The sequence below is a fragment of the Dipodomys merriami genome, unplaced genomic scaffold (assembly GCF_024711535.1).
Source record: "Dipodomys merriami isolate MVZ:Mamm:240054 unplaced genomic scaffold, mDipMer1.0.p SCAF_28, whole genome shotgun sequence".
Taxonomy (NCBI): domain Eukaryota; kingdom Metazoa; phylum Chordata; class Mammalia; order Rodentia; family Heteromyidae; genus Dipodomys; species Dipodomys merriami.
The window spans coordinates 12877558-12904880 of NW_027204270.1; the positions used below are offsets into that span (position 1 = coordinate 12877558).

The 27323-nt window shown below is 46.0% G+C and overlaps 1 protein-coding gene across 1 annotated transcript in view; it reads right to left on the bottom strand.

The window, feature by feature from the left end:
• Man1c1 (mannosidase alpha class 1C member 1) overlaps positions 1-27323 on the bottom strand; it is a 127189-nt gene that overhangs the window by 66585 nt on the left and 33281 nt on the right. The window contains exon 2 of the mRNA XM_070037601.1: positions 5037-5133. Within this exon, the coding sequence (XP_069893702.1) occupies positions 5037-5133 (97 nt within the window). The remainder of the gene's footprint in view (positions 1-5036; positions 5134-27323) is intronic.

Sequence of the window (27323 nt, forward strand, 5' to 3'; positions counted from 1 at the left end):
TCTGCCCTGGCTTCCTTCTTGATGGCCACCATATTTGTTCACACTGGGAGAAGGGGGGCATGGTGGTTTACAGCAGGGTGGCTATAGAGCTGGAATGATGCATGTATGGGGGGGCAGTTTAACCCTCAAATCACACACCTCACAAGACAGAATGCTCCATGAAATCTCTGAGAATATCCATTCCTGCTGGTGACCCAGCAATTTGGCCATCTCAGATTTAGTGATAAAGTGCACCAGAGTTAAAGTCCCTAATCTACAGTGACCATGCTGTGTTACTCCAGGCAACTCCTTCCCCTGACTGAGCCCCCCAATGAGGGGGTTGGACTCAGTAAAGGGGCCTTCCAGTGTCATCAATCCTCTGGACCCCATGACAGTGTCCTCTATACTATAAGAAAATGGAGTCCGCATGGCTTGTGCTCCTTGGAGAGATGGGTGTTAAGTACTTTCAGGGTGTCTGTGAATATTGATGTAAGGAGCCACCTGCTACTTGTCCTAGACCCTTAGGTTGGTCAGAGGCAACCTGCTCAAGCCTTTCCACTCTTCCCAATTAAAAATGCCCAGGCAGCTGCTTAAATGAAGGAGTCCACTGATGACCAGTGGACTGCCGACTCAAAATCTCTGCCATGGCATGGAGAGCTGGGGGACTGGACAGGATGGATGGGGAGGATTGGGTGGGCTAGCCTACAGTCCTCACATGGATTCCTGGGTCTGGGGACTTGGGCATGCCCTGGACAATGGAACGGGCACATACTGATCCAAGGGCCCTGCATCTCCAGGTTACAATGGCACTTGCAGCAGGCCATCTGGGATCAGGCATGAGCATCAACTCTCCATAGGGATTAACTCACTTCCTTCGCAAAGCAATCCTGCAAAGGATGTACTAGTACTATTGCCCCACTTTGTAAATGGGTGGCAACTAAGCCCAGAGAGATTAAGAAATTTGCCAAGCTTACAGAGGTAGTAAGCACCGAGGCAGCATGGAAATTCTAGCCCTCTGGTCTTACAGCCCAGGTTCCTCAGCTAGCTTACTTACCACACCCAATTCCTCTGAGCAGGTGTCTGTCCCTTTGACAGTGGGAGGCTTGGCTTCACTGAGCAAGCTGCCTGCTTTATGGCAGCTTTATAATGGCCACTGGTTCTGCTAGCCCTGCTCCCACAGACCCATGCTGCAAGCTGACCTCTGATATTAAGAGTGCGTTGGCCCAGGCCAGCCCTTCCACATCTCTTCTATAATCACCATAGGCCCAACAACCCTGCCCACTGCACAGTCTGAGGCTTCTCAGGCTCAAATGGACACCAAGCCCAGCTGGATACCAACTGTCCTCAAAGCCAACTCTCAGAGGAAGAAAAAGAAATCTATCTTGGCCTGAGGCACAGGCAAGGAGTACGTTGTCTCCTTTGCTCGTGGCCACTAGGGCCTTGGGAACATTTCCTGACAGGGCCTGCTGAGGTGAATGTGAGTAAAAGGAAGCTACTTACATGCTGAAATGCTTCAGACACAAAACCTGGCTGTCAAAAACCTCATCACCAGGGCTGGTCCTCAAAGTAAGAATGGATTTGAGGAAGGCCAATAGGCGGCCAGAGGGGGATTCAACTTGGTGAAAGGCCATACAGGGAGAACAGCTCAGAGCCTGACAGCCTTTGCTGCAACTTCTCTAAGTCTCAGCAAAAAGAAGCACCAGCTGAACCCATTACTTTCCCCCATGTATGAGGCTGCAAGAGCCCTGTCTAACTGTGCAGGGTGTCTCCTTATGCCCTGGACTCAGCCGAGATAGGAAGGGCGCTGCCACCCCAAGGCATCTGTGTGTACAGGGCTCAGCCTGCATGAGCTCACAGATGGCAGTGGCAGAGTGTAGGAGTGCTGCTACCCAGAAACCCAGGTCCAGAAGAAAAGTGGAGTGTGGATATTTGGTTCAGTTAAGCCCCCTTGTTCTATCCTTGGAGTCCACCTAGCTAGAGTCTCTCGCAGGCCCTCAAAAATGAGACCCTATCTGCTCTTATTAGCTCTGCATTAACCATAGTCACAGCCACCACCTGGGAGCGACATCTGTGTCAGTGCACAGGCTGGACTCTTGTGCTATGTTAGTGCCACTTTACACAGCAGGAAGCAGGAAAGTCTGGCTCCAGAAACAGAATTGTAAGCCAATAAGGACTATTCCCACCCATTTGTGATTAGCTCTACTTGCCCTTCTCCGAGAACCCTGCACAGATTTAGAGAATGCCAGAGAAGTACCAGTGTCCATGCTGTTAGGCACGTGGGAATTTCACTATGTGGCCTGCCCCTACATCTCCAGAGGCAGCCCCTGGGCTGGCCCCAGCAAGCACACTAGAGAAAGATACAAAAGATCCCTCACCTGGTTAAGGAGGCTCCCTGCTCACAGCCAGGTGTGCTGCAGGCCCCAGGGATGGGTACTCAGGGCCCCCTGAGGACACTCCAAAGGCTCAGACAAACCTCACCACCGCAGAGGCTACATGAGCTCACTAGGGCAACTGTTAACCTCATTAATCACAAGGAAAATCTTAAATCACTCAAGTGTAGGTGGCCTTTTCATGTTTGTACACTCTCATTTATATCCTCATAGTAACCTCAACATGAAGGACAAATGGGAAGCGACCCAACAAAGTTAAGTGTCTTGGATTTGGCCATGTAGTTTAGGACAGAATGAAGATTTAAGCCAAGTCCTCTGAATCAAGGACTAGGTTTTCTCCAGCATCCCAGGCAGCCTACATACTCCACAAGGCCTGAGGATTGGGAAGGGCCTGAAGGGTTGAGATTTAAATCTCAGGCCCTGAGCAAGCTTACAGAAGGGTTTCTTGTGATTGAGCAATAGTTGTGTCTAAGCTGTGAAGTGTCAGAAACAGACACCCCTCCCCACTGTCCACAAGTTCTCCAAGCATTGGCAAATTGCTAAGTTTACCCTTTACAGTGGTAGCCAAACAACCTTCATGAGCTCTATACTAGGCATCTTTCCCTGGTGTGGGAGATGTGGAGCAGGTCTGTGGCCTGGGCAGACCTGTCACTCACTTGGTATGGAGGGAGGTGTGGCACAGGTCTGTGTCCCGGGCAGGCAAGGCAGCCAGCCTCCTAACAAAGAACCACACTTTGTGTGTAAGGTTAAGAAACATCTCTTACTCCAAATAACTTGGAATCCCTCTCCAGGAATCTACCCTCAAATAGAACTTTACTTACAAAGTGGTAACTCAAGAGTTACCACTATCTCCTACCTATCTACCTATTTATGTATTTGTGCTGGGCTTGAACTTAGAACTTAATGCTCTCCCTTAGCTTTTTCACTCAAGGTTGTCACTCTACCACTTGAGTGACACCTCTACCTCTGGCTTATTGCTAGTTAATTAAAGATAAAAATCTCACAGAGACTATTCTGCTCAGACTGGCTTCAAACTGTGATCTTCAGATCTCAGCCTTCTGAGAAGCTAGGGTTATAGATATGAACCACCAGCACCTGGCTTCCTGCATTATTTTAAATAGCAAAAACTAGGGAAAAAAACCTCTGCCCAACATAAACAAATGGTTAAATAATGATGCCATGTCCAATCATAGAAAGCTGAAAAACATTCAATATGAGGTGAGTATGGTGGTACTCACCTATAGTCCCAGCTACCGTTGAGGCTGAGGCAGAAGAATGGTTTGAACTTAGGAGTTTGAAAGCAGCTTGGGCAATAAAGCAAAATCCTATCCCAATTTTTTTTTTTTTTTTTTTTTTTTTTTTTTTTTTTTTTTTTTGGTTGTGGGGCTTGAACTCTGGGCCTGAACGCTGTCCCTCAGCTCTTCAGCTCAAGGCGAGCATTCTACCACTTGAGCTACAGCGCCACCTCTGGTTTTCCAGTGGTTTATTGGAGATAAGAGTTTCATGGACTTTCCTGCCAGGGCTGGCTTTGAACTGTGATCCTCAGATCTCAGCCTCCTGAGTAGCTAGGATTACAGGCATGAGCCACCGGCGCCCAGCTTTTTTTTTTTATTTTTAAAAATATTATTTATGAAAAATTTAAATGACTTAGGGAAATACTTATGATTTAAGTTAAGCCCTCTTCCAAAAAAGGGAAAAGATATAAAATTATATGTAAAAGGAGAAAAAGTCCACAGAAGGAAAGAGCAAAGATGTCCAAGTGGCAACATCCACTTGGCAGAACAAATTCTTCTTTGCCTGGTTTACAATCTTTAACACTTCCTTTCCCCCTGCATGCCTAGGATAATCAGACAGATCAGGCTACCCAAGTTCATGTCCCGTGCCCCTGCCTCGCCTGTGAGTCATGCACCATCCGGGAAGGAAGGTTAATGTGCTTTCATCGGGGAGGCGGGGGTGTCCACAGTTTCACCTCATACTTACCTTTTCTGTTCCAGACTCCAGGAGACCGAACACCCGGAGTGAGGGGCAGAGGCTATGGACTCTCACCATGTGCCAGCACCTACCTTTCAGGGAAGGCTCAGTCAGGCTATCCAGTATCTTCTCCCACAAGCAGTTTGCAGAGCGGGAGTGGGCCCCTTGCTGGGGTCACATTTGAAATGTGAGGCTAGGTGTTCACATCACTTCAGTCTCTGGGAGACGCAGAGAGAGGATCTCTAAGCTTTGAGTTTGGGGAATGCCATGGATGACAGGGGCAAAGGCAGCAGCTGGGGAGGCCACGGGAAAGCATCAAGCAACATGTGATGGTTCTGTCATCTGCCAGGCAGCACCAGTGATGCACCCCATGATTCTAAAGGCAGTGGCTCACCAGCCTCCTGGACACTGATATCCTCTTAACAGCCATGACCCAGAGGAGTGGACTTACATTCCTATGTTCTTCTGATTGCAATCTCTCTCCCTCATATCCCTAAACACATTTCCAAATTTTTGCACTCTAAAATGTAAGTAACCAAGAAATCTGTAAGGTTAGAGAAGTACTTGGGTCCCCCAAGTCTAGGAAGCTGCAATAGCCAAGAGGACCACAGCCCCAGGAGCCCCAGGTCTCAACTCAGGGTGGAAAAAGTCACAAAATGAAACTGTACTGGGCCACCAGAGGGGTAGCCAACTCACCGAACATGCTGCCCTCATAGCCATCCTTGGTGAGTGGGCGGAGCTCATTCTTGCCCATCGCATATCGCCGGTAGCTCTGCCAGGAGAAGCGCATCATCTGCGGGAAAGAGCAGAGGCCAGGCTTTCATGAGACCCTGTTGATGATACAGTCTCTGCCCACTTAAAAATCCTCTTGCAATTTCCCCTTGTTGAGGAAGGCAACTTGCTTTCATGTAATTATATGCGCACAGCTAGATCTGTGTGAAAGCTATTCTCCTTCAATAACATTGCACATCCAGAAATTTCACAGAGAAGACACACAAAGCACTAACTAAATATTCTCCATCCTTGTGTCAAGTGACAATCAACCTCTTCCATGCAGCCTTCTCTGCTTTGCTATGGCCTCATCTTCTCAAGGGAATTAAACAAAAATCACTGAGGATTTGTTAGCGTCTAATAGAACAATCTCCAAGCAAGTATTATGAACTGTTCTATATGTAAGGAGCCAGTCAAACATGTGGTGACCTAGCAAGTCTGAGGGCCAGAAAATGAGCCCACATCTTCTGGTTCCAAGGTTTTAGGTCTGATTCCTAGTGATACTGATCGAATCTCTGCACTACCCTGACCTGTTCCAGTGGCCCAGGCAAGCTGGCACTCAAGTTAATGTTATTTGTTGTTGGCTCCTTGGGGCCACCCATTCCACTTGCCTTTCATCTCATTTCCCCACATGACACCCTATAGAAGACTTGGCATAGGCAGGCATCACTGAGTAGCTGAGAACTGCATTTTCCTGTGTGTTCTTGTTACATAAAGACAGCTCCGTCATCCTGTACGAACACCAGGATTTTGCTGGTGTACTTGGCACTGAAAGCTGGTGGACAGGCAGGATGACAGTCACCCACCTCCTCTCTTTTCCCTGCAGTCTCCCAGACTTGCTTAATGGTGTGCCCCCTTTCCATGGGAGGCTGCATGGCACATATCTGGTGTTGATTGGACAGAAGAGGGAGCTGGGTATGCAGTGGAGGCTCGGGTGAGGGTGGCTGGGTGAGGGCACCACCTGGTGAGAACTCAGGCTTTGGGACCAGTGGGGCTTGAGTTCTAACTTACTGCTGCCACCATCCCTGTGACTCTAACATGGAACTAAACATCTGGGACTCAGTTGCCTCAGTTGAAGTCTGCTTTAACAGGCATGAGAGGGTCATAACCCTGAATAGTTTCCATAAAATAACTGCAGGCTGGGCTAGTGTTCACATCTGTAATCACAGCTCCTCAGGAGGCTGAGATCTGAGGACTACAGTTTGAAGCTAGCCCAGGCAAGAAAGTCTATGAGACTTCTTACCTCCAATTAACCACCAGAAAACCAGAAGTTGAGCTGTGGCTCAAGTGTTAGAGAGCCAGTCTTGAGCAAAAAGAGCTCAGGGACAGCTTCCAGGCCCTGAGTTCAAGTCCCATGATCAATTAAAAAAAAAAAAAAGAACCAAGCAGAGCCAGGCATCTATGGCTCACACCTGTAATCCAGCTAGCTACTCAGGAGTCTGAGATCTGAGGTTCATGATTCAAAGCCAGCCTTGGCAGAAAAGTCCATGAGACTATTATCTCCAGTTCAACACACACACACACACACACACACACACACACACACACACACGCGCGCGCGCACGCGCGCGCGCGTGAAAATGCCCACTTTCAATAGACAGTGGCAAATTCTAGTTCCTCCTTCCTCTTTGATCTTTCTCCCAAGTCCTTCTATCCTATCAGTCCTCAAATATTAGCTTGTATCAGAATCACTGTGGGCTGGGAAAACAGATCACAGGCACCATCCCTGGGCTTCTGACCCCACAGGTCTGGGTAGGGCTCATGAATTTGCCTTTCTAACAATTTCCATGTGATATAGCTGGTCCAGGGGCCACATCTGAGAAGTACTGATCCTTTCTCCCCACCCCTTCTATTTTTTAAATTCAGGGCAATGTGTTTGCTAGGTAAACTTGACTCCCAACTTCCAGGCCTTTTTTCTGTATTTATTTTTTCAGATAGTGTCTTGTGGGTTTGGCCTGGGTCCATGTCAGTTTGTGATTCTCCTATCCATGCCTCTGTGTAGCTGCGATTACGGATGTATACTATGCCCAGTGTGTTCTTTAAGATGGATTCTTGCTAAGTTTTTGCTGGAGCCATTATCCTCCCAATTGCTACCTTCTGAGTAGCTTAAGATTATAGGCATAAGCCACCGCACTCAGCATACATACCACCACTCTATTTACTGTACTGGGTTAGTATCCCCCTTCCAAAATGCTTGTCACCAGAAGTGTTCTGGATTTCAAATTTTATTTTAGAACATTTGCATGTTCACAAAGAAATATTCTGAAGAGTGACTCAAGTTTACACACAAAATATATTTATGTCTCATATATATATATATATATATATATATTACACACATAACCTAAAGGTAATTTTGTACAATATTTTTAGTGCACCTACATTTACCTACTACTTGTGAGGTGAGGCCAGGTGTGAAATCTCCACTTGTAGGGCGATGTTGCCCATAGGTTTCAGATTTTGGAGTGCCTAGGATCTCAGATTAGGGATACTCAATCTATAGTTCCAATTTCTGTTCCTCATCTTCCTCTTCTCCTCCTGACTCCTGGCTTGTGCTTCCTGCCCTGGTACACTCTTTCTAAGACCATGGCCACTCCTGGTGCCCAGGCTTGCAAACCATCTCTTCCAGGCACATGGGGTCAGTGAACACAGCTACACTTGCTGCTGTAGCCAAAATGAGCAGGTGGACAGGTGACAGGAGGGCCTGAACTCTGAAATAACAGAGCCCTCCCATTTCATGGATGGTGAAACAGACACTCTAAGATGGAACAAGCATGCTCAGGGCTGCAGCACTAGGCTGGGGACCTGCTCTTCCATCTCCCAGGGCAGCAGAGCCCACCTCACACTTGCCTGAATTGGGGCCTCCTGGATGGCAACACATGCAAATGTCATGGCAACACATGACAAGAGCTTGGCTCAGGTCTCTGTCTGGGTTCCATTTCTCTGCTATTTTCAATTTATCTTCAATTGGCAATAACAGAAAAAATTGCTGGGAATAAGTATCTGAGGGAGACTGGCCTCCTCCCAGGTCTCTCTCATCTGGGGTGGGACTGGGAGAGAAAAGCAAGTATGGGTGGAGTTGGGGGACTGCAGCAGGCTTTCAGAGCATGAATAGCACACAAAGGAGCTGAGGTATATATGATGCCTCATCCTATCCTGAAGCCTCCCCTCACTTAGAGAGAAGTGGGTGTTTGAGAGTAATTATGGGAATCACTAGAGGGATATGGAGATGTTTGGATCATGGCTTCTTTTCCACATAGGCAGAGGGGGAGGAAGCAGCCCAAGGCACAAACTATTCCCTACATTTCTAGTCTGAACTTGGAAGGCCCTAAGAGCTGTCTCCACGTGCTGTCCCAGTTGGGTCAGAGGTACTCAGCCCAGGTGATAGCTAAGGGAACCCTTCCCCACCCAACAAATAGTACTCCCCTAACTTCTGAACATAGCCCAGAAAGCATCAACCAGGTGTCCTCTCCGGAGGTCCAGCCACAGTCTGGGCTGCAGCTGTGGGGAGCTGGGAGGCACACATTCCTAGATCTGCCCTCTCCTCTAGCCAACTGCACAATCTCTTTCAGATTCCAGCGAAAGAGCAGTGCAAAGAGCCCTCTTCTAGACTCCCACCCACATTCCTGATGTACAGTAGCATAGTGCCTAAGGTCAAGTTTTTATAACTGCAATTACCTGATCAGTCTCCACTGCATGCCCTCCACACATTAAGGCACTGGCACACGAGGTGCTCATTAATATTTGCTAAATGAATGTAAGAATAGACATGAAAACTAGCTCTGGAGCCTGACCCATGGCTGAAAGACCATGTTAACCATGCACGTACACACAGTGTAGGAAAAAGCAGGTGAAGAATCAGAGAGGAAGGCTGGGAAAGTGGCTCAGTGGTAAAGTGCCTGCCTAGTATGCATGAAGCCCTGGGTTCCATTCCTCAGTACCATATAAACAGAAAAATCCAGAAGTAGTGCTGTGGTTCAAGTGGTAGAGCACAAGCCTTAAGCACAGAGAGGCTCAAGGACAGAGCCCAGGCCCTGAGTTCAAGCCCCAGGACCAGCCAAAAAAAAAAAAAAAAGAATCAGAGAGGAGGGCTTCTAAGCCAGAGGGGCTAAAAGGGGCATGCCTGTGTCTCCAGGGCATTTTGATAGGCAACCTAATTTTCTGAGTAGGCTAGAAAGGGCACAGAAGTGGATGAGCCATAGACCCTGTGGCTGTGGACTTGCCATTCCTCCTGAATAACTTCCACCCTGTTGGATTCAGCCTCTCCCACATGCTGTCAGGCTCATGCATCAAGCTCATGTGCATCTGTCTGCTGTGGGTAATGGGCAAACTTAATGAACTGCCACTGGGGCCTCCCACCCTCAATTTGGGACAGAAGTGTACGGGTCCAGGCTGAGATGGAGATGGAGTCTTACTCCTAATCTGAGCTCCTCTCACTATCATCCTGAAGTGAGATCTGCCAAGTAATCAGAAACCTTGTGTCTCCACTTTTGTACATGAAGATGATGTAAAAGAAGGCTGAAATACAAAAACATCCTGCCCTGGTACAACTAGTATAGAAAAAATAAATTGTCTTTTTATTTTTATAGGAAAATAAAGGGTTAGATAGGCATGATTTTCTTAAAGAATCTGTTTTTGAGCCTATGGATCATTTTTGTTCTAAATACTTACAGATCACTAACTTAAAAACCTATTCATTCCACTAGGATCAGAAAGAGAAAATAAAAAGCATTGGCTAGTAGAAAGTGGAGCCCTCAGAAATGGCTGGAGGGAATGGATACAGCAGGTAGACATGCTACAACAAAGAGTTAAGTGTGGAGCTACCACATGGCAATTTCAGTCCACGTATGCTCCGGTGCAGGAGACAGCACCGCAGATCTAAGACTTCTACTTTCAGGAAGGCCAGCTTGCCAAAGATGGCCTCAGCTGGGAACTGGAATTATGAGTATTTTCCCCTAGTGTTGAACTGAGAAGGGTGATTCACTGTTAGTGTCTGTACCAAGCCATGGCTTATGCTGAACATGTGGCTTCCCTTCTAGAAGACTGGGATTTTGGTACGCATCAAGCAGACGGTGCCTGTGTGACCAGCCCACAGTGAGGCCCTAATGTTTCTAAAGAGCTTGCCTGGTAGACATCTTAATCACACCACCACAGTTCAACACTGTAGGAATTAAGTCCATCTGGTGCCACTTCATTGGGAAGGGACTTCTGGAACTTACACCTCTAGAATTAGGCCCATGCATTTTTCCCTTAGTGAATTTTGCCGTGTGTCTTTCACTATAATAAATCACAACTGAGGATGGGACTGTGTGTTGAGTCCTGAAAAGCCTAGTGACCCACTAAGTCTAGGAGGGATCTTGGAGAACCTCTGACACAATCAAAACAAAACCTATGTCCACACAAAGCCTTGTACATAAATGGTGCCAGACAGTGGCACCACTCCTAAGAGCCCAATGTGCAAACAATCCACTGTGCATTGACTGCTGAATGGATAGAAAGCAGGATATACTGGGGCTGGGAAGGTGGCTCAGTGGTAGAGTGCTTGCCCTGCATGCATGAGGCCCTGGGTTCCATTCCTCAGTACCACATAAGCAAAAAGAAAAAAGCTGGAAGTGGCGCTGTGGCTCAAGTGGTAGAGCGCTAGCCTTGAGCTGAAGAGCTGAGGGACAGTGCCCAGGCCCTGAGTTCAGGCCCCACGACCAGACCCCCCCCAAAAAAAGAAAGAAAGCAGGATATACTGCACTAGTGGTCTATTATTGGGCATAAAAGGGATGCAGTAGTGACACATGCTACAACATGGAAGAGCTTCAGACACTATGCTACAGTGCACACAGCCAGTCACAGAAGCCTCAAATCCAAGCTGACCAGGACAGGAGGAGCAGGTGCCAAGGAGTAGGAGAGGAGAGATAAGGAGTGACTATCAATGGGTCTGAAGATTTTGGGGGGACATTGATTATGATGGTGACTATCACTGAATATAATGAAAACCATTGAATATTATACTTTTAGAAGGTAGATTTTATGATCTGTGAGTTAAAACTCAATAAGGCTGTAATTTATTTATAATCATATATACTTAAGAACCATCAGTGGAAAGGGATGGCTATCAATCCACCCTCTGACATGACACACAGAAGGAAACAACATAACTCTGGGGATACGTGTAACAGAAATGCCTGACCTGAACTGGACTATGAGGGGACATCAGACAAACCTAATGGAGGGACATCAATAACTTTCACTCTTTGCTCTTCAGAAAGGTCATGAGTGGAAACAAAAGGCTGAAAAGATCCAAGGTAAGGGGAACTAACACCGGAGGAGCCCCAGGATGAGGGAAAAACACACGCAGTGCAGTGCGTGATGCTGAGATGGAGCATGGGGCAGAAATAACATCCACAATTACTGTTATTACTTCTACAAAGGACATTATTGGGAGCACTGGGTCCAGGGAACGGAGAGCAGCTTCTTATCAGTGCCAATTTTCTGGCTGTAATAGCTTCACTGTGGTTAGGTAGAAAAGTGTTGCTATCTTCTTGGAAATACATAGTGATGCATTTAGGGTTATAAGGTGTTATGTCTGCCATGTACTCTCAAATGGACCAGAAAACAACATGTGCATATACATGCTTGTATGTGTGTGTATGTGTGTATGTGTAAGAAAAGTGAGTACAAGAGGGGAAGAAAGGCAAAGATGGTAAAATGCTAGTAGCCATACCTGGGGACGGTAAATGGGAGATCAGTTTTACAACTTTTCTACAAATCTGGATCTGTATTTTAAAAGCCCAGTAGGGAATTTTGCTGGAGGTCAATGACATTCTCATGCAAATTTCTCCATTACAGAATTCTATTTTCCTCAATTTTTAATACATTATGACAAATCATGTTCACTGCCAGCTGTCCCACACTCAGTTCCTCAAACACTGGCTGGCTCCTCGCTTCCACTTTACCAGCCTGTCCCCTAAGACGACAAGCCCAGCAAACAAATCTGCAACTTGCAACTGTGGCTTCTCCTCTTATAATTCTATTAACATCTTCAGACCAAGTGCTGTTTTGAGGCTGTTTTGTGGGGGGGGGGTGGAGGGGTGGGGGGGGAGAAAGAAAGAAAGAAAAGAAAAAGATATAAGAAAGGCTCCTGCTGTGGTTCCATGAATTTTCTGGAGTGTTGGCCTCCCAGTATCCTCTTTCCCCACTCCTGGGTCACCCCCTTCTCCTGAGCTCAGGTCTGAGTCCTTAGCCTCTCTGCTGAACATTTCCTTTGCAATGCTTTGGTGTGGTTTGTCCCTCAAAGGCTACAGGCCGAAGGCCTGATCCCCAAGGTAATGATATTGAGGTGAGGAGCAGCCTCTAAGAGGTGGGAGAAGTGGGAGGTGATTCATCACTGAGGTGCCACCCTAGGTAGGGATTAATGCAAGTCTTGCTGGGAGTGGGGTAGGTCACAGGGGATAGATTTACTGCTAAGAAAATGTTATTGTAAATGGTGCTCCACTTCATTGACTCACTCTCTTCTCCTCCATATGACCTCATTCTTCAACACAAGCCTCTTTTCCTATCAATTTCTCTACTATGGTGTGACACAGCATAGAAGCAAATGCTAGCTGCAGGATTTTGGACCTCCAGAACTGGACTATGAGGGGACATCAGACAACTAACTCTTTGCTCTTCAAAAAGGTTATGAGTGGAAACAAAAGGCTGAAAAGATCCAAGGTAAGGGGAACTAACACCTGAGAAGCCCCAGGATGAGGGAAAAAACACATGCAGTGTAGTGCGTGATACTAAGATAGAGCATGGGGCAGAAATAACATCCACAATTACTGTTATTACTTCTACAAAGGACAGCATTGATGTCTTTCTTCCATCCTTTTTTTTTTTTTTTTTTTTTTTTGCCAGTCATAGGGCCTGAACTCAGAGCCTGGGCACTGTACCTGAGCTTCTTTTGCTCATGGCTCATACTCTCCCCTTGAGTCACAGCACCATTTCTGGTTTTTTCTGTTTATGTGGTACTGAGGAATTGAACCCAGGGCTTCACGCATGCTCGGCAAGCACTCTACCATTAAGCCACATTCTCAGCCCTCTTTTATTCTTTTCTACTCATATATCTTTGTTTCTTCCTATAATTATGACATAAACATATTCAATTTTATTACAAATACTTTATAAACCTCATCATAATAGCTATATAATGCCGAGTAGGTAGACCATTATTCACTGAATCTTTCTCCTATACAATTAAACATTTTGATGAATTCTAGTTTGGACTTACTATAAAATAATGTCATAGTGGACATCTTAGGTCATCTCTAAGAAATTGCTAGCAAAAATCTAGCAGTTATGAATATGTTAATATTAATAAAGACTACAGCAGAACAGCTTGTTTTCTTACCACTGCAAAACTTATTGACTAGGCAAGTATGAAACAATCCTGTGATGCTATAGTAGTTTACTTGGGGAGATAAAAGTAACATGACTGACAATTCTATTTTTGTGGCTCAGGGTATGCTTTATTTACCTTGATTTGAATAGTTCTATAGACTGGACAGGATATTTTTCCATTTGGAAATAACTATGCTAAGGCTTTAAATTTTTTAATATTAATCTTTTAAAATATAAAACTTTATTTTAGTTTTTTTAAATTTAAGTAGGTATACAAAGAGGTTTCAATTCAACAAGTCAGATCATAAGTACAATACATCTAGAAAAATTGTTTTTAAATGGAATATAACACATGCTTATAAACCCAGCACTCATGAAGCTGAGACATAAGAATTCAGAGTTCAAGGCCAGCCTAAGTTACACAGTAGGACCTTGCTTCAGAAAACAAAACAAAACAAAACAAACCGGTTTTCAAATGTTTACTGGAAGGTAGTTTTACAATATTCATTATATCATTATAATAATTCAGTAGAAAAGATTTTAAATTACACAGCATGAAGTTCATGGGTCTATGTTGTTGTAAATGTTTTCTTTTTTAAAGAACCAGAAGAAAATACACCAAAATATGGACAGTGGTTATGTCAGTGTTATGTCTGACAGTGAAAAGTTTAGTGTCTTTTATTTTTGCTTCTTGTTGACTTCTACTTTCTGACTCTCATAATTTCTTGTAACGTCTATCTAGAAGTGCTTGTGATGTGAAAAATAAAGTTGGTTAAAATGGTCCTAGGGCAGGTGGGAGGAGCTGGATCTGAGGATGACTTTGACAGCTGGGGGCAGAAACAGAAACCTATGCCCGGGACCCCACAGTCAGACTGAACCTTAGGTCTAGAGACAGAACCTCTTCCCAAAGCCACATTTCAGCAAAGCAATCTAAGACCTGCTCATGACCAGGACACCAAGGCCATGGCAGCAGGATAATCATACGTTCTAGAACAGGGGCCAAACATCAAGCATCTGACTGAGCTGTGGATAGCCTGAGCTATAGCAAGAAATATTTGGGCCAGACTAGAAAACGTGACTAAGAGTCACGAGACAAGAAAATACCAATAGAAACTGTACCTTTGCCCCTAGTAGGCTCTAGTGGTCATTGTATGTGTCCATGCTGGAGCTAGAGGACAACTCTGGAGGGTTTCAGGAGGCCACCCCTTGCCTAGCAGTATGTGATTTACAGATTCAGAGAACTCCAACAGGAGACCACAGAGCCTTCCCTTCACCTAGCCCAACCAAGGCAAAGAGCTAAGCTCTAGGAAAAGCTCAGCAGGCAGAGCTCTCAGAGCTGAAGCCCAAGATACTTTTCCGGTTCTTTCTCAAGCAAAAGATGTTTCTGTCTACCAGAACCAACTGCAAGGACATGAGAGCTTCAGATAAAAACTACTGCCAGGGAGGAGATGGACCGGACCACTGCATGTCAGGTCCTCTTTCTACCTGTCTCAGAGCTTATGTTCTTCCCCGCAGAACACCCATTGGAATCCCACAGATCCAGAAGACCACCCAGCAGAAGAACCCAGGAGAGAAACGCTGCCTTGGAGGAAGGTGGAAGCTGGTGCTGGCAAACCACCTGTAGAGAACTCAGTGGGAAGTTCTGCTGGGCAGCTGGGTGATGCAGACGCTATGCAGTGAAATAGTGAAATGTCTGTAAAATAGCAAGATGTATCATCCTCTTAAAAGTAAAGCTCACGTATGCAGGGCCAACCCAGGCAGCGACCCAGAACCACAGTGGCCCCAGTCAAAGCTGCCAGGAAGGAAAATGAATTTTCTTAGTCATTAAAGGCAAGTGCTCACATCAGGGTGTGTGGCTGTATCTACATCTCCCAGCAGTGGCACCTGGTCCTGTTTACAGGGGCCAAGCAGGAAAGGATTTGATCTCTAATGATCCTCCACCTAATGACTACACAGATAGTGAGATCACAACTGTGGGTATAGCTGGTGTTTCCCCCACTTTCATCCCAGGAACTGGCCTGATACCTGCAAACCATCCACACTAGATTTCTTGATTCCCTTCAGCTGACAGTGCCACATGTGATCAGACTGAAGACTGTCACTCAGAGACTGGACAGGTGGGGTTTGATGGCAGTACAAGGGAGATGCTACCTCCACCCTCACTTTCAGGTCTGTTTGAGCTGCTGCAGGCAATGAAAATGTGACAGGAGCCCAGGCTTGAAGACCAGACAGCTGTCCTGAACCACGCCTGCCTACTTTGTTCAGGTTTAGGTCTGAGCACCCTGTCAGTAGCTGTCCTATGGTGTCCTGGCTGAGTGTGTCCTTGCTGCTCAGGACCAGCACTGGGCACACACCCAAGGAGCATGTGAGAAATACAGCACAGTGGGCCCACCCAGTCCTGATGAACCAGAGTCAGTGGCAAACACTGAAGTTCTCCAGGTTGATCTCAAGCTCTGCCTCTGCTGCTGTGTAACCTCTCTTGAGTGACAACTTGAGTCTCTGTTTTCTCATCTGAAAAAAGACAGGACTATTCAATTGTTACAATAACCCCAAGAACAGATAATGTGTAAAGTATTTAGTGCGGTGGCTAGTACTTAGTGTGTTATTCAGTGATTGTTATCCTGTTCATTTGCCCCCTAAGTATCTCTCCATCATTTATTGGATCAGGTAGAATCCCCCCTATCATGAAGGATCAGTAAGGTGGAGATTCTGAATTAGTTATGTGATTCATTCATGAATATCTGAGTGAGGGCGCCATGATGTTCTATTTCTCACTACTGTTTCTAGCACAGAGGCCCTCCACAAACATATATGGAGTCCATGGACTGGGCTTCTTGTGTCAGAGACCTCCACTGCCCAAGGACTTTAATTTAACCAGTAAAGATCTGCCAAGTGGGGAAACAACTCTATGGTATGCCCCTCATCAGTGAAGAGCCTCTGACCCTGCTGGAATCTGCAGAGGCATACAGGTAGCTACATGGGGTAGGTCGCAGGCCCAGGAACAAGTCCAAACTCTGCCTGTATCCCAGACTAAGAGACAGGTGCAGGAACAGAGACCGTACCAGCAGGAAACTCTCAGCTCACTCCAACAGGCCTGGAATGTGTCTGCAGAAATGTTTAACACTTGCCCAGCTGAAGGAAGACTGGCCATTTCCAAAGTGCTGCCAGCATTGTTGGAGCCTTCTTGTCACCTGTGAATTAGGCAGGCAGGGCTACTATCAGTTTTATTGAGAAAGAAGCTACACTTCCACAGGTGATGATTATGGAAGTACTGAGTGCAAATACCCTGCTGCACACCTGTGCCTCACTAGCTTGTGCAGGCCTCCTCTGAAGGTGCTTCAGGGAGAAGATAAGGTGTAGCCAGTCAAAACCTGGCTGTGTCTTCTTGGAGAAGACACTTAGCCTCCCTGTACCTGAATTTTCCATCTGTTTCAAAATAATGATGCTGTTAGACCTACCCAGTGTTTCTGCAACATACCAGCATCCATCATGTACTAGCTTGATCATGTAAGGTTAGTATGCCATCACTCACTGTCCCAGGAGGAAACTGAGCTACTTGTCTGAGTGTAAGAGCAAGCAGTCCCAGCCAAGGTACCCAGATAGGACAGTGACAGCCTGTCCAGTGGGTTCTGTTGTCACCAAGATAGCACCTGGCACACAGACAATTCCCAGCAACAGTCAGAAAGTGCTGGGCCTCTCTAGGCCATACAATAGCATCTTCTCTTGGTCAGGAGACAGTGCTCACTGCCATTCTATTGACTGCTCAAGCCAGAACTTCCTGGTCCCCCCAAGTCTCCTTTCTGCCACACCCCACATGGATCACCAGTAAGTATGTGGATGATGCTCTGACCCACCTGCTCTAGTCTCCCAGTGCTTACAACCTCCTCCCCCATGACACTGTGTTCAAAACATGAGTCTTCCCATCCTTATCCTGCACCTTAGCCCCACACAGGCTTAAGTCATTGGGCCTTCACACTGGCTTCAAACACATACAGCCCCCTCCTACTTGGGATGGTAGGACAGTGGCCTCCAAGGTGCTGCCATCTTGAATCCGAGCATCCCTGAACATCTAAGGGTAAGATGGAATCCAGGCTGATGACCAGCTGATCCTGTGACTAAGAGATGGAGTCTGTCCCTGCAGGAGCCCATGTAATCACAAGGGTTTTCCTACCAAGGGAAGGCAGCTCAAAGCTGTGAGATACGAAACAGACTCCACCAGCCATCACACTGGCTTTGAGCATGCATGCAGGGGCCACAAGCCAAGGAATGCAGACAGCTCCTGGGGATGGCTAATTTTAGGTATCAACTTGCCAGAGTTAATAGATACTCAGATGAAAGATAGAGCATCATGTGAAAACATGTTTCTGAAAAAAGACTGGTTTGAGTCAGTGGGCTGAGTAAGAAGGCACATGGCCCTTGTGCATTGTGGGCAGAGACCATCCAGTCTACTGAAGGCCATGAGAGAACAAAAAGATACAGAAAAATAAACGTGTTTCCTCTCTTCTGGAGCTGGAATAATCTTCTTCTGCCTTGGCTATCAGAACCCCAGGTTCTCTTACTTCTGAATTCTGAGCTTACCTAGTGGCCTCCAAGACTCCCCAGTAGCGGTGCATTGTCTAAGACCTTTGGACATGGTCTGGGCCACATAACCAGGGAAACCTGCAGACAAGTCCTGGTGAGACTCTGTTGTAAGTGCTCCTAAACTCCTTCCCTTCTATATCATCTATTTATTCTTCTGTGTAGATGTCTTTTCTGTGTTTTTGTTTGGTTGAGTTGTTTGGCAGTATTGGGGTTTGAACTCAGAGTATCACACTTGCTAAGCAGGAGGTCTAAGGCTGAGCCATGCCTTTAGCTCTTCTTTTTTTGTCAGTTGTGGTACCTGAACTCTGGGCCTGGGCGCTGTCCCTGAGCTCTTCAGCTCAAGGCTAGCACTCTACCACTTGAGCCACAGAACCACTTCCAGTTTATCTAGTGGTTTATTGGCGATAATCTCATGGACTTTCCTGCCCAGGCTGGCTTTGAACCACGATCCTCAGATCTCAGTCTCCTGAGTAGCTAGGGTTACGGGCATGAGCCCAGCTTGCCTTCAGCTCTTTTTTGCATGGTTGTTTTTGAGCCAGGATTTCTTGCCTGAGAGGGCACCTGGTTCACAATCACCTATTTTAGGATTCCTATCATAGCTAGGATAAGAGATACGCGCCATCCTGCCTAACTCTCCGTTGAGAAGAGCTCTTGGGATTTTTCTGCCCTTGAATACCAATCCTCCCAATCTCAGCCTCCCAAGTAGCTACAATTGCAGACATGAACCACCAGTGACTGCTGTTTTGAACAGGGATCTTACTATGTTGCCCAGACTGCCTTGAACTTCCAGGATCAAGCAATCCTCCTGCCTCAGCCTCCCAAGTAGTTAGGACTATAGATATCTACCACTATCTGTCTCTACCCTATTAGTTCCATTTACCTTGAGAACCCAACACTGCTAGTGCCTCCAGAAAGGAACGCAGCCCAATTTTTAGCTCAATACCATTTCAGACTTCTTATATAACTCTAAGTGGGGAGGGAAAATGAAATAGCTCAAGCAGGGTATTAGTAGCTCATGCCTGTAATCCTAGCTAACTACTCAAGAGGCTGAGCTCTGAGGATCAGAGACTCTAATCTCTAATAAACCACTAGAAAACGGGAGGTAGCACTGTGGCTCAAGTGGTAGAGTGTTTACCTTGAGCTGAAGAATGCAAGGACAGCACCCAGGCTCAGAGAGTTCAAGCCCCATGACACAAAAAAAAAAAAAAAAAAAGCATAACTGAATGAACAAACCAAGCCACCAAACTACCACAGCACTTTCCATTCCATTTTAGCATTACCCACAGACATGGTAGAGTCTGGGTGCCGGCTCCTTGCTGGCCCCCAAAGTTGAAAATGAACGCCTTTACTGGATAATGATTTATTTGGTGTCTTTATCCCTGCCCTTGACCAGTTCTACCTAGCATTTTCCACTCCTAGCATATAACATCCTACACAGAAGGCATCAAAACAGCACATCATTGTCTCCACCATCCAGCAATGGACATGGGGACACTTACAGTGTGCCCAACACCAGCTTTGTCCCTTCTCAAACATTTAACCCTGTGCCAACCTGCAAGATGGCTTACCAGTTTTATTCTTGTTTTACAAGATGAAACAGTGGTGTCCTGGGTTGGATCATTTGCCCAAGGATAGAGAACAAACAGTAGCAGAGCCAAGCCAGAGCTCGGAAGCCTGTGCTCTTATTCAAGAAAGTGGCCTGCTTCCTGCCCAGCCGCTGAGAAAGGGAGGTTAGTCTCCTTTTCCCAGCTGCTAAAGCAGCTGGCAGGTAGGTGACAGGGCCAATGTGAAGTCCCAGTCTAGCTGACTCAAAATCCATCTCACCAAGCAGCCCCCCTGGCGAATGAATGAACCAACAACACATCAGCTGGGCACCTCTGGGCAGCATGCAGCACAGACAATCAAAACAAGGATGGCTGCTGCCTGGTGCCTGGGCCAAGTGGCACCACCTGATGTTTGCTTCTTTGAAAACAGAAACATCCACACTCCTGCTCTCTGCAGCTCAGTCTGCTGGAAGACACTGCCCCAGGACAGCCCAGAGCCTCTGAAAACATAAAATAATCTCTTCATGAACCAGTTCTTTTGTCAAGCCGTAAGAATAGGAGAAAAAAATGAAACATAAAGAAAGAAAAGAAGCAAGCATACATAAAAACAAGGAAACAGAAAATTAAGCAGTGGAGAGTCTGGCTGACCTGGACATCGGTTTGTGCAGGCAGCAATTCAGTCTTCAGTTTGAAGTCTGCAAGCTCAGCCTTGGTGGCACTGTCTGCTGGCCTTGGTGATCTGGTGTGGGGCCCTCGGCTTTGCAAGAGGCCTAGGCTAAGGATGGAACACAGGCTCCAGGAAGGCAAGAGTACTGACACGCTTACTAGGGTTGTTATCTCTCCAGAAGCTGGCTTTAGGTGCAGAGTCCATGCAGGAGCTATCTATACATTTTCTGCTGCTTCTCTTGGGAGTCAAAGGAGGACCTGCAGGATTCTCCTGAGATACTCTATTCCAGGACTCAAGCAGTCCTGAGAAACCAACATGCAGGGGAGGCAATAGGCTGTTTCCTGTCCAGAAATATGGTTTCAAGCAAGGATGGAGTTGGTATTTATGGAGCCCCTGTGCCAAGTATGACCACATACTTAATAACCTTCCACAACTATTCCAGGAAGCCCATTTCATAGTCAAGGAGACTAAGGTTCAGAGAAGTTCAGAAACTCAAGGCATACAACCAATAAGTAGAGAGTTTAGAATCAAACCTAGGTGTATCTGACTGCAACCTTTGCTTCTTCCTGCTCCTATTTCAACCTTTTCCTGCTGATATCTACTCAGAAAACATGTACTGAGCATCTCCTACCCTGTGTTCTGACAAACAGCAGGGGGCAAGACAGGCAAGGTCCCTGCCTTCGCAGACAGCAATGCATAGGAGAAGCTCAAAGGCTGATCTGTGAAGAAAAACCAAGTAAGGCAAGTGAGTGGAGGATGATAGTTGGGCTGAGCCCTTAGTAAATATCTTGGAATGAAAGTCCTGCTCCCCATTCACAGCCTGAGAATTGCTTCTTTTTGCTCCTCCTAGGCCTCTATCAGCACAAATTCCAAAGTGTCTCTCTCTCCCTCCTTCTCTCCTCCCTCCCTCTCCTCCCCCCCCCCCTTTCAGCTAGAAAGGCTTCCAAAACCTGCTGGGAAGGTTATTCAATCACACTAAGAGAAAGACTTCCAAGGAGTAAACAGCCCTGTTGCCCCTTACAAATGTCATACAGAATGACTGGGGTCCTGGTGTCATTCATTCTCCAGGAGCACTCCTTTAGTTCCCATTAATCAGATAGCTTGCTATACATTTTTTGTTTTTTCTCCATTTTTCTAGGTCTTTGGTGGATGGATGATGTGTGGTAGCACTTCTGGATTCCTAATAAGGGATTGGTAGTGTTCCGGCACTCCTAAAAGACTGAATTTCATGGGACACTTAGAATATTTCATTTGACAGAGCTGAACAGAAGCATGATGTTCTTGAAAAGATTACTGCCTCTGTCATATCAAAGATAACCTAATCACACAGGAGAAAGTAAAACATCAAGCAGTTTGATCTCTAAACCCCAAAAGAGAACCCCAAAGAACAATTAACTATGAAAACCAAAGGACCCTCACCTCAAAAAGCCAATGGGATTAAGTGAGAGAGAATGCAGAAAGTCAGGTTTCAAAGCTCAATCAAGCAGACTTTCAAGCTTGCTTGCTTTTTAGCTTTCTTCTTCTACCTCCCTTTAATCCACATACCCCACTCCCTGATAACTGCACACAGCTTTTCCAGGTCTGAAGCTCTGGCTTCTAATGGGATAGGATTTTCTTTCCTGATGTGCCTTGGGATCTAGGGCTTCCTGCTGGTCTTCAAACCTGCTTCTGGAGCTGGGATCTCCCACCATGTGGGCAAAGCAGACCCTTCTACAGAAGGGAGACAAATGAAGGGGCAGCTGTGACAGGTGCTTCAACAAAATCTTCACAGAATTCCTCTTCCCTGTACATGTTTGAGGCAACTGTGGGTGATGGTGGCTCACTGGGGGGTCTTACATAAATCTCAAGACAGGCTCTTTCTGACACTTCCTACAAAAGAAAGGCCTCCATTAGATTTCTGTCCCTGACAGCCATATATTCTGTATAAAGGAGGGAATCGTCATGTTTTCTCAGTTCTGAACACAGTTAGCTAGAAAGAACTACTGCATAAAATGCTGTCAGATGGGCTGGGGGGCTGAGCCTTTTCTTGCAAGAGGGCTTCTATGCTACCAGTAGGCAGGCCACACTGCTCGTTTTTCTTTTCTGGACAGGAATAAAAATTTCCTCTGGCTTTCGCTGTGGTATGCCATTCCATCTGTGAACCTGAGAAGGACAGGCAGTACTGCTCTCACTTAGATTTGATTCCAGGCCTAGCTGCACCCACTTAACAATGAACAGCAAAGATGAGCCTCAACAGCTAGAATTCAGCAGCCTCCTCCCTCAATGGGAAGTTGCTAAGTGAGAAAGGCAGTGGGGAGGGAAACAAACAAAAAAGACAGAATTTAAATGCAAAAATATTTCCTGAGTAATAAGCTATGGTTATTTAAACCATTAAAAGATTAAACCCTTCTGCGGTCAGAGAAAGAACCAAAAGAAAAGTATAGACCCATTTCCCTTCTTCCTATGAACCCAGCAAAAAATTTAAATGCAAAGCATCTCTAAACAGCTATTTGATTAGAGTGTATTTCCCCGCCCCCAACTAGGCTATGATAATTAGTAAATGCGTGGGAGATGAGATTTAAATATGCCAATCAGTCCATCTCAAGAGTTTAGCTGAACAATGTGGAATGTAATTATCGTTAAGTGATAACCACTAGTGTGGGGTCACAGCCATAGCTGGAGATCTGATGCCCCGCAGATGACCTCTCCCCATGGTCTGAGCAGCTGCTTTTCCACTTTAAAAAAGAATCCCTAGCAATGCCAAGTATTATCTGAAAATTCCACCAGAATGACCTTTAAAAAGAATGATTCTGAGTACTTTTGGTGATAACTCTACCACCGTTTTCTTCCATTAATGGGACATTTTCAAAATCAGCAAGATGAAGAAGATAGCCTGACTTCAGAGGTGCAAAGAGATACTACCTGAAATACCTAATGCCCTATTTTCTCCATCAGTGAACATTTCTTGGGTTGGAAATAGTGGGGAGCAGGGAAAGCTGGGCGCTAGGGGCTCTCACCTATAATCCTAGCTACTCAGGAGGCTGAGATATGAGGATTATGGTTGGAAGCCAGCCCAGGCAAGAAAGTCCATGAGACTCTTATCTGCAATCAATCACTCACAAAAGGCAGAAAGTGTCACTGTGGCTCAAGTCCTAGCCTTGAGCCAAAAGAAGCTCAAGGATAGCTCCTAGGACCTGAGCTCAAGCCCTAGGGCTGGCATAAAACAACAACCACCAAAAACAAAAACAAACAAACAAACAAAAAAAAACCCAAAACCTAAAGATTCACAGCTCTCCCAGTCTCCCTGCAGTTTGTGGGTTTACACCAAACAGGCCTCATGGCAGGGACTGGTATGGAATGAGACAGACGTTAGCAAACAAATAAAATACATCTAATCATTAAGAAGCATTTTTCTGCCTTGCTACTGGGGAATGCTGCTTTGTGAATTACCCTAGTTAAAATTAAGTCTTTTAGAAGATTTAAGCTGCTATCATATCATTTTTTACCCCACATATTGACTGAGCTTTCCCAATTTTTGAGAGCATTTTTTTTTTACATTGTGAAGGCAAAATGGCTAAAAGAAAGGGAAGCTGCCCTTCTTCAATTGTAACTACAGAAACATGTGCCTTGGACTCAAAGGGATGTTACCAGGCAACATTACAGAAATGAGTAACATTGATAATCCATTCCATAATAATAGCTTTTATAATTAAAGATTACTGCAAATACAATAACTCCCAACATAAACGGGAAGAATGGAGAGACGAGGCTATCTCTGTCTCTGACAGCAACTCTCCTACTGTCTTCATGTGGGTCATGCTCCTCCATGGATGGAGAGGTCTGTAATTAGCCACCTACCAGGGTCAGTGGCCATAACTCTAAGCCTGCTGGCACCCTCTTGACTAAGCTCTCACAGGTGATAATTAAAGCCACCAGCCTTGCCTGTGCTCACACCTGAGCTGTCTATTCTATGCACGTCTAACAGTGAGGGGTTCTCCAGGTGGCACAGGCTGGGGTCTGGGTGGCCAGCAGGTCTAATCATGACATAAGTATCTCCTCATGTGAAGACCTTGAGTCATAGCCCTGACCCCAAGAGTCTTCACCTTTTCTTTTAACGGAATGTTTTTGCAATTTCAGCTCCATCTATCAGGTATTTCTACAGTCTGCTAACAGTTTACAGAATCCCATTCCCTAGCCTAGGGTGGGAGCCAAGAAATCTTCTGTCGTTCCTTTATGTCTAAGATCATTTCAGCCACACAATGCATTCAACCTGAACTGAGACCACCATTGGCTGCTGAGCTGTAAAAGTGCCAGGAAGGGCTCTAATTCATAATTAGATGTTGGCTAGACAAATTACCTGCCAATGGTGCCTTTGCTTACCACAATCGCACAGAAGAATAATGTTCAATGTGGGGATACATGGAAAAAGAGAGCTCTCCAAGGAGGAAATGTTTTTCAAAATCCATTTCCTTGACAACTGTTTTCCAAGCAAATTCCACTACTGTACAGTTTCTCCCTGCCCCACCCACAAGCTTTTGGTATTAAAAAAAATCAGCATTGTTAAATGCCCAAATGTGGAAAACAGGGATTAAAATGTAAAGGAAAAGATTAAGCTTACCGAGTTGAAAAAATTTAAAGACGGGGATTTGCCACCATTTTTAGGGGGTGGGGGAATGGGCAGCAATGAGCAGAAGCTGGTCCATGAGAGGAGCTACCAGCTGTCACTTAACCCAGCTGACTGGGTGCAGGATGGGGTGGGGGTGGGGTGGGGGGAGAAGAAGTAAGTTATGGTGCTAGGTCCCTCTACCTAGAATTGAAAGCCTAATCTACTATCTATGGGGCACAGTCTCCCCATCCCCCTCACCCTCTTCTGGGGGGTTAAAGAAGTCCTAAGAACCCCACAGGAATAAATTCTGTGTAAAATTCTTGTAAAATCACACACCTTATTTTCTAAGATAGCCTCGATTTCAAACATCACACAATGTGCCAGACACCAAGTTCTAAGTTTTTATTTGGAAAATGATCTTAGGGACTTGGACTGCCTGGGTGTGGACTAAACCACACTCTCAGGGCCAGGCAGACCTGTGTTAAAGAGTATTCCATTCTCTCTTCAAACTGCTCCTTCTCCTCCAACCTCAATGGAACTACTCTGGAGGTCATAACAAATCAGGGCATTTTTTTTTCACATACCCATGTATCCATTCATCCCATTCCCCACCATATCACACAGTAAATGCAGTCTGCTTGCCAAGAATTGGGCTAGCTAGACATTGAGGATCTGGAGAAAGGAGCAATGCCTCTTGAGGAATGACTGATGGGAAATCATGGTGGGGGGCTAGAGGATGCTGCTCCTGGGGTTTGAATTTAGGGCCAAGGCACTGTCCTTGAGCTTTTTGCTCAAGGCTAGTACTCTACCACTTGTGCCGCAGCTCCATGTCCAGCTGTGTGTGTGTGTGTGTGTGTGTGTGTGTGTGTGTGTGTGTGTGTGTGTGTGTGTGTGTGTGTGTGTGTGTGTGTGTGTGTGTGTGTGTGTGTGTGTGTGTGTGTGTGTGTGTGTGTGTGTGTGTGTGTGTGTGTGTGTGTGTGTGTGTGTGTGTAATTGGAAAAAAAAGTCTCATGGACTTTCTTGCCTAGGCTGGCTTTAAACTATGATCCCTAGGTCTCAGCCTCCCGAGTAGCTAGGATACAGGTGTGAGCCACCAGTGCCCACAAGAGAAGCCTGTTTTTAAAAGCAGGCTCCTTGATTTGGAGATGATGGATGGGCTTCAGGGAGCCTGTGGATTCCCACCCTCTTGAAACTTAATGTAAAACTAGGTGTATAAAGCTGGGCGCTGGTGGCTCACGCCTGTAATCCTAGCTACTCAGGAGGCTGAGATCTGAGGATTGTGGTTCAAAGCCAGCCCGGGCAGGAAAGACCGTGAGACTCCTATCTCCAATAAACCACCAGAAAACCAGAAGTGGTGCTGTAGCTCAAGTGGTAGAGCGCTCGCCTTGAGCTGAAGAGCTGAGGGACAGCACCCAGGCCCAGAGTTCAAGCCCCATGGCCGACAAAAAAAAAAAAAAAAAAACAACTAGGTGTATACCTTCTTGTGCACATGTGTATGCACATGCCATAAGCATTATTCTCAGAAAGAGAGCTTCCAGTTTTTACTGGATTAGTGTGACTGAGGAAAATGTAAAGAACCACATGTATGTAAGCTCTAATGCAAATCCCAGTGCTGGGTTACAGAGATCTAGCCAGAGAAAAGGAAAAGCAAAAGCTGTCAATGGAGACAATATGTGGGTGGGGCCTTGACAAATGAAGAAGAGAATTCAGCTTTCCCTGCTGAACTTTAAAGAACAAAGGCTTTGGGGCTGCGAAGGTGGCTCAGTGGTAGAGCCCTTGCCTTGCATGCCTGAGGCCCTGGGTTCGATACCTCAGCACCACATAAGCAAAAAGAAAAAAAAGCCAGAAGTGGCACTGTGGCTCAAGTGGTAGAGCACTAGCTAGCCTTGAGCTGAAGAGCTGAAGGACAGCGCCCAGGCCCAGAGTTCAGGCCCCACAACAGGACCCAAAAAAAAAAAAAAAAAAAACCAAAAAAAAACAAAGGCTTTGTCCTACCAGCTCAAGCCACAGGCTTCAGGACAGTCCAGAGCCTGTCACCTGCACCACTCCCCTGCCCCAGTATCATTCCTCTCATGGTTCAGTTATTTCATAAGATTTCCCTAAGGACGTCCTTGTGCCTTGCCCAGTGCAAAAGACAGAGGTCCATCCCCACCCTCTCAAAGCCAATGTTCTTGTGAAAGACAGACATCAATCAAATGTACACAGAGACATAAGATTACAAATGCAGACGAAGGTAAAGTGGAACAGAAGAATGGCTGTCTGGGAGAGCCTGGTGATTCTAGAGAGATAGAAAAGGCTTCCTGAGTGTTCTGACTGCCGTGCTCACTGGCCAGCAATCTGGATTATAAACTGCCCCACAGGTCTAAGAATTCCTCAAAGGGGAAGAAGACAGAACATTTGGCTTTATAGCTCATCTAGCTTGCAGCACAGGATGCTGGGAAGGTTCAGTATTTGCTGAACACAGA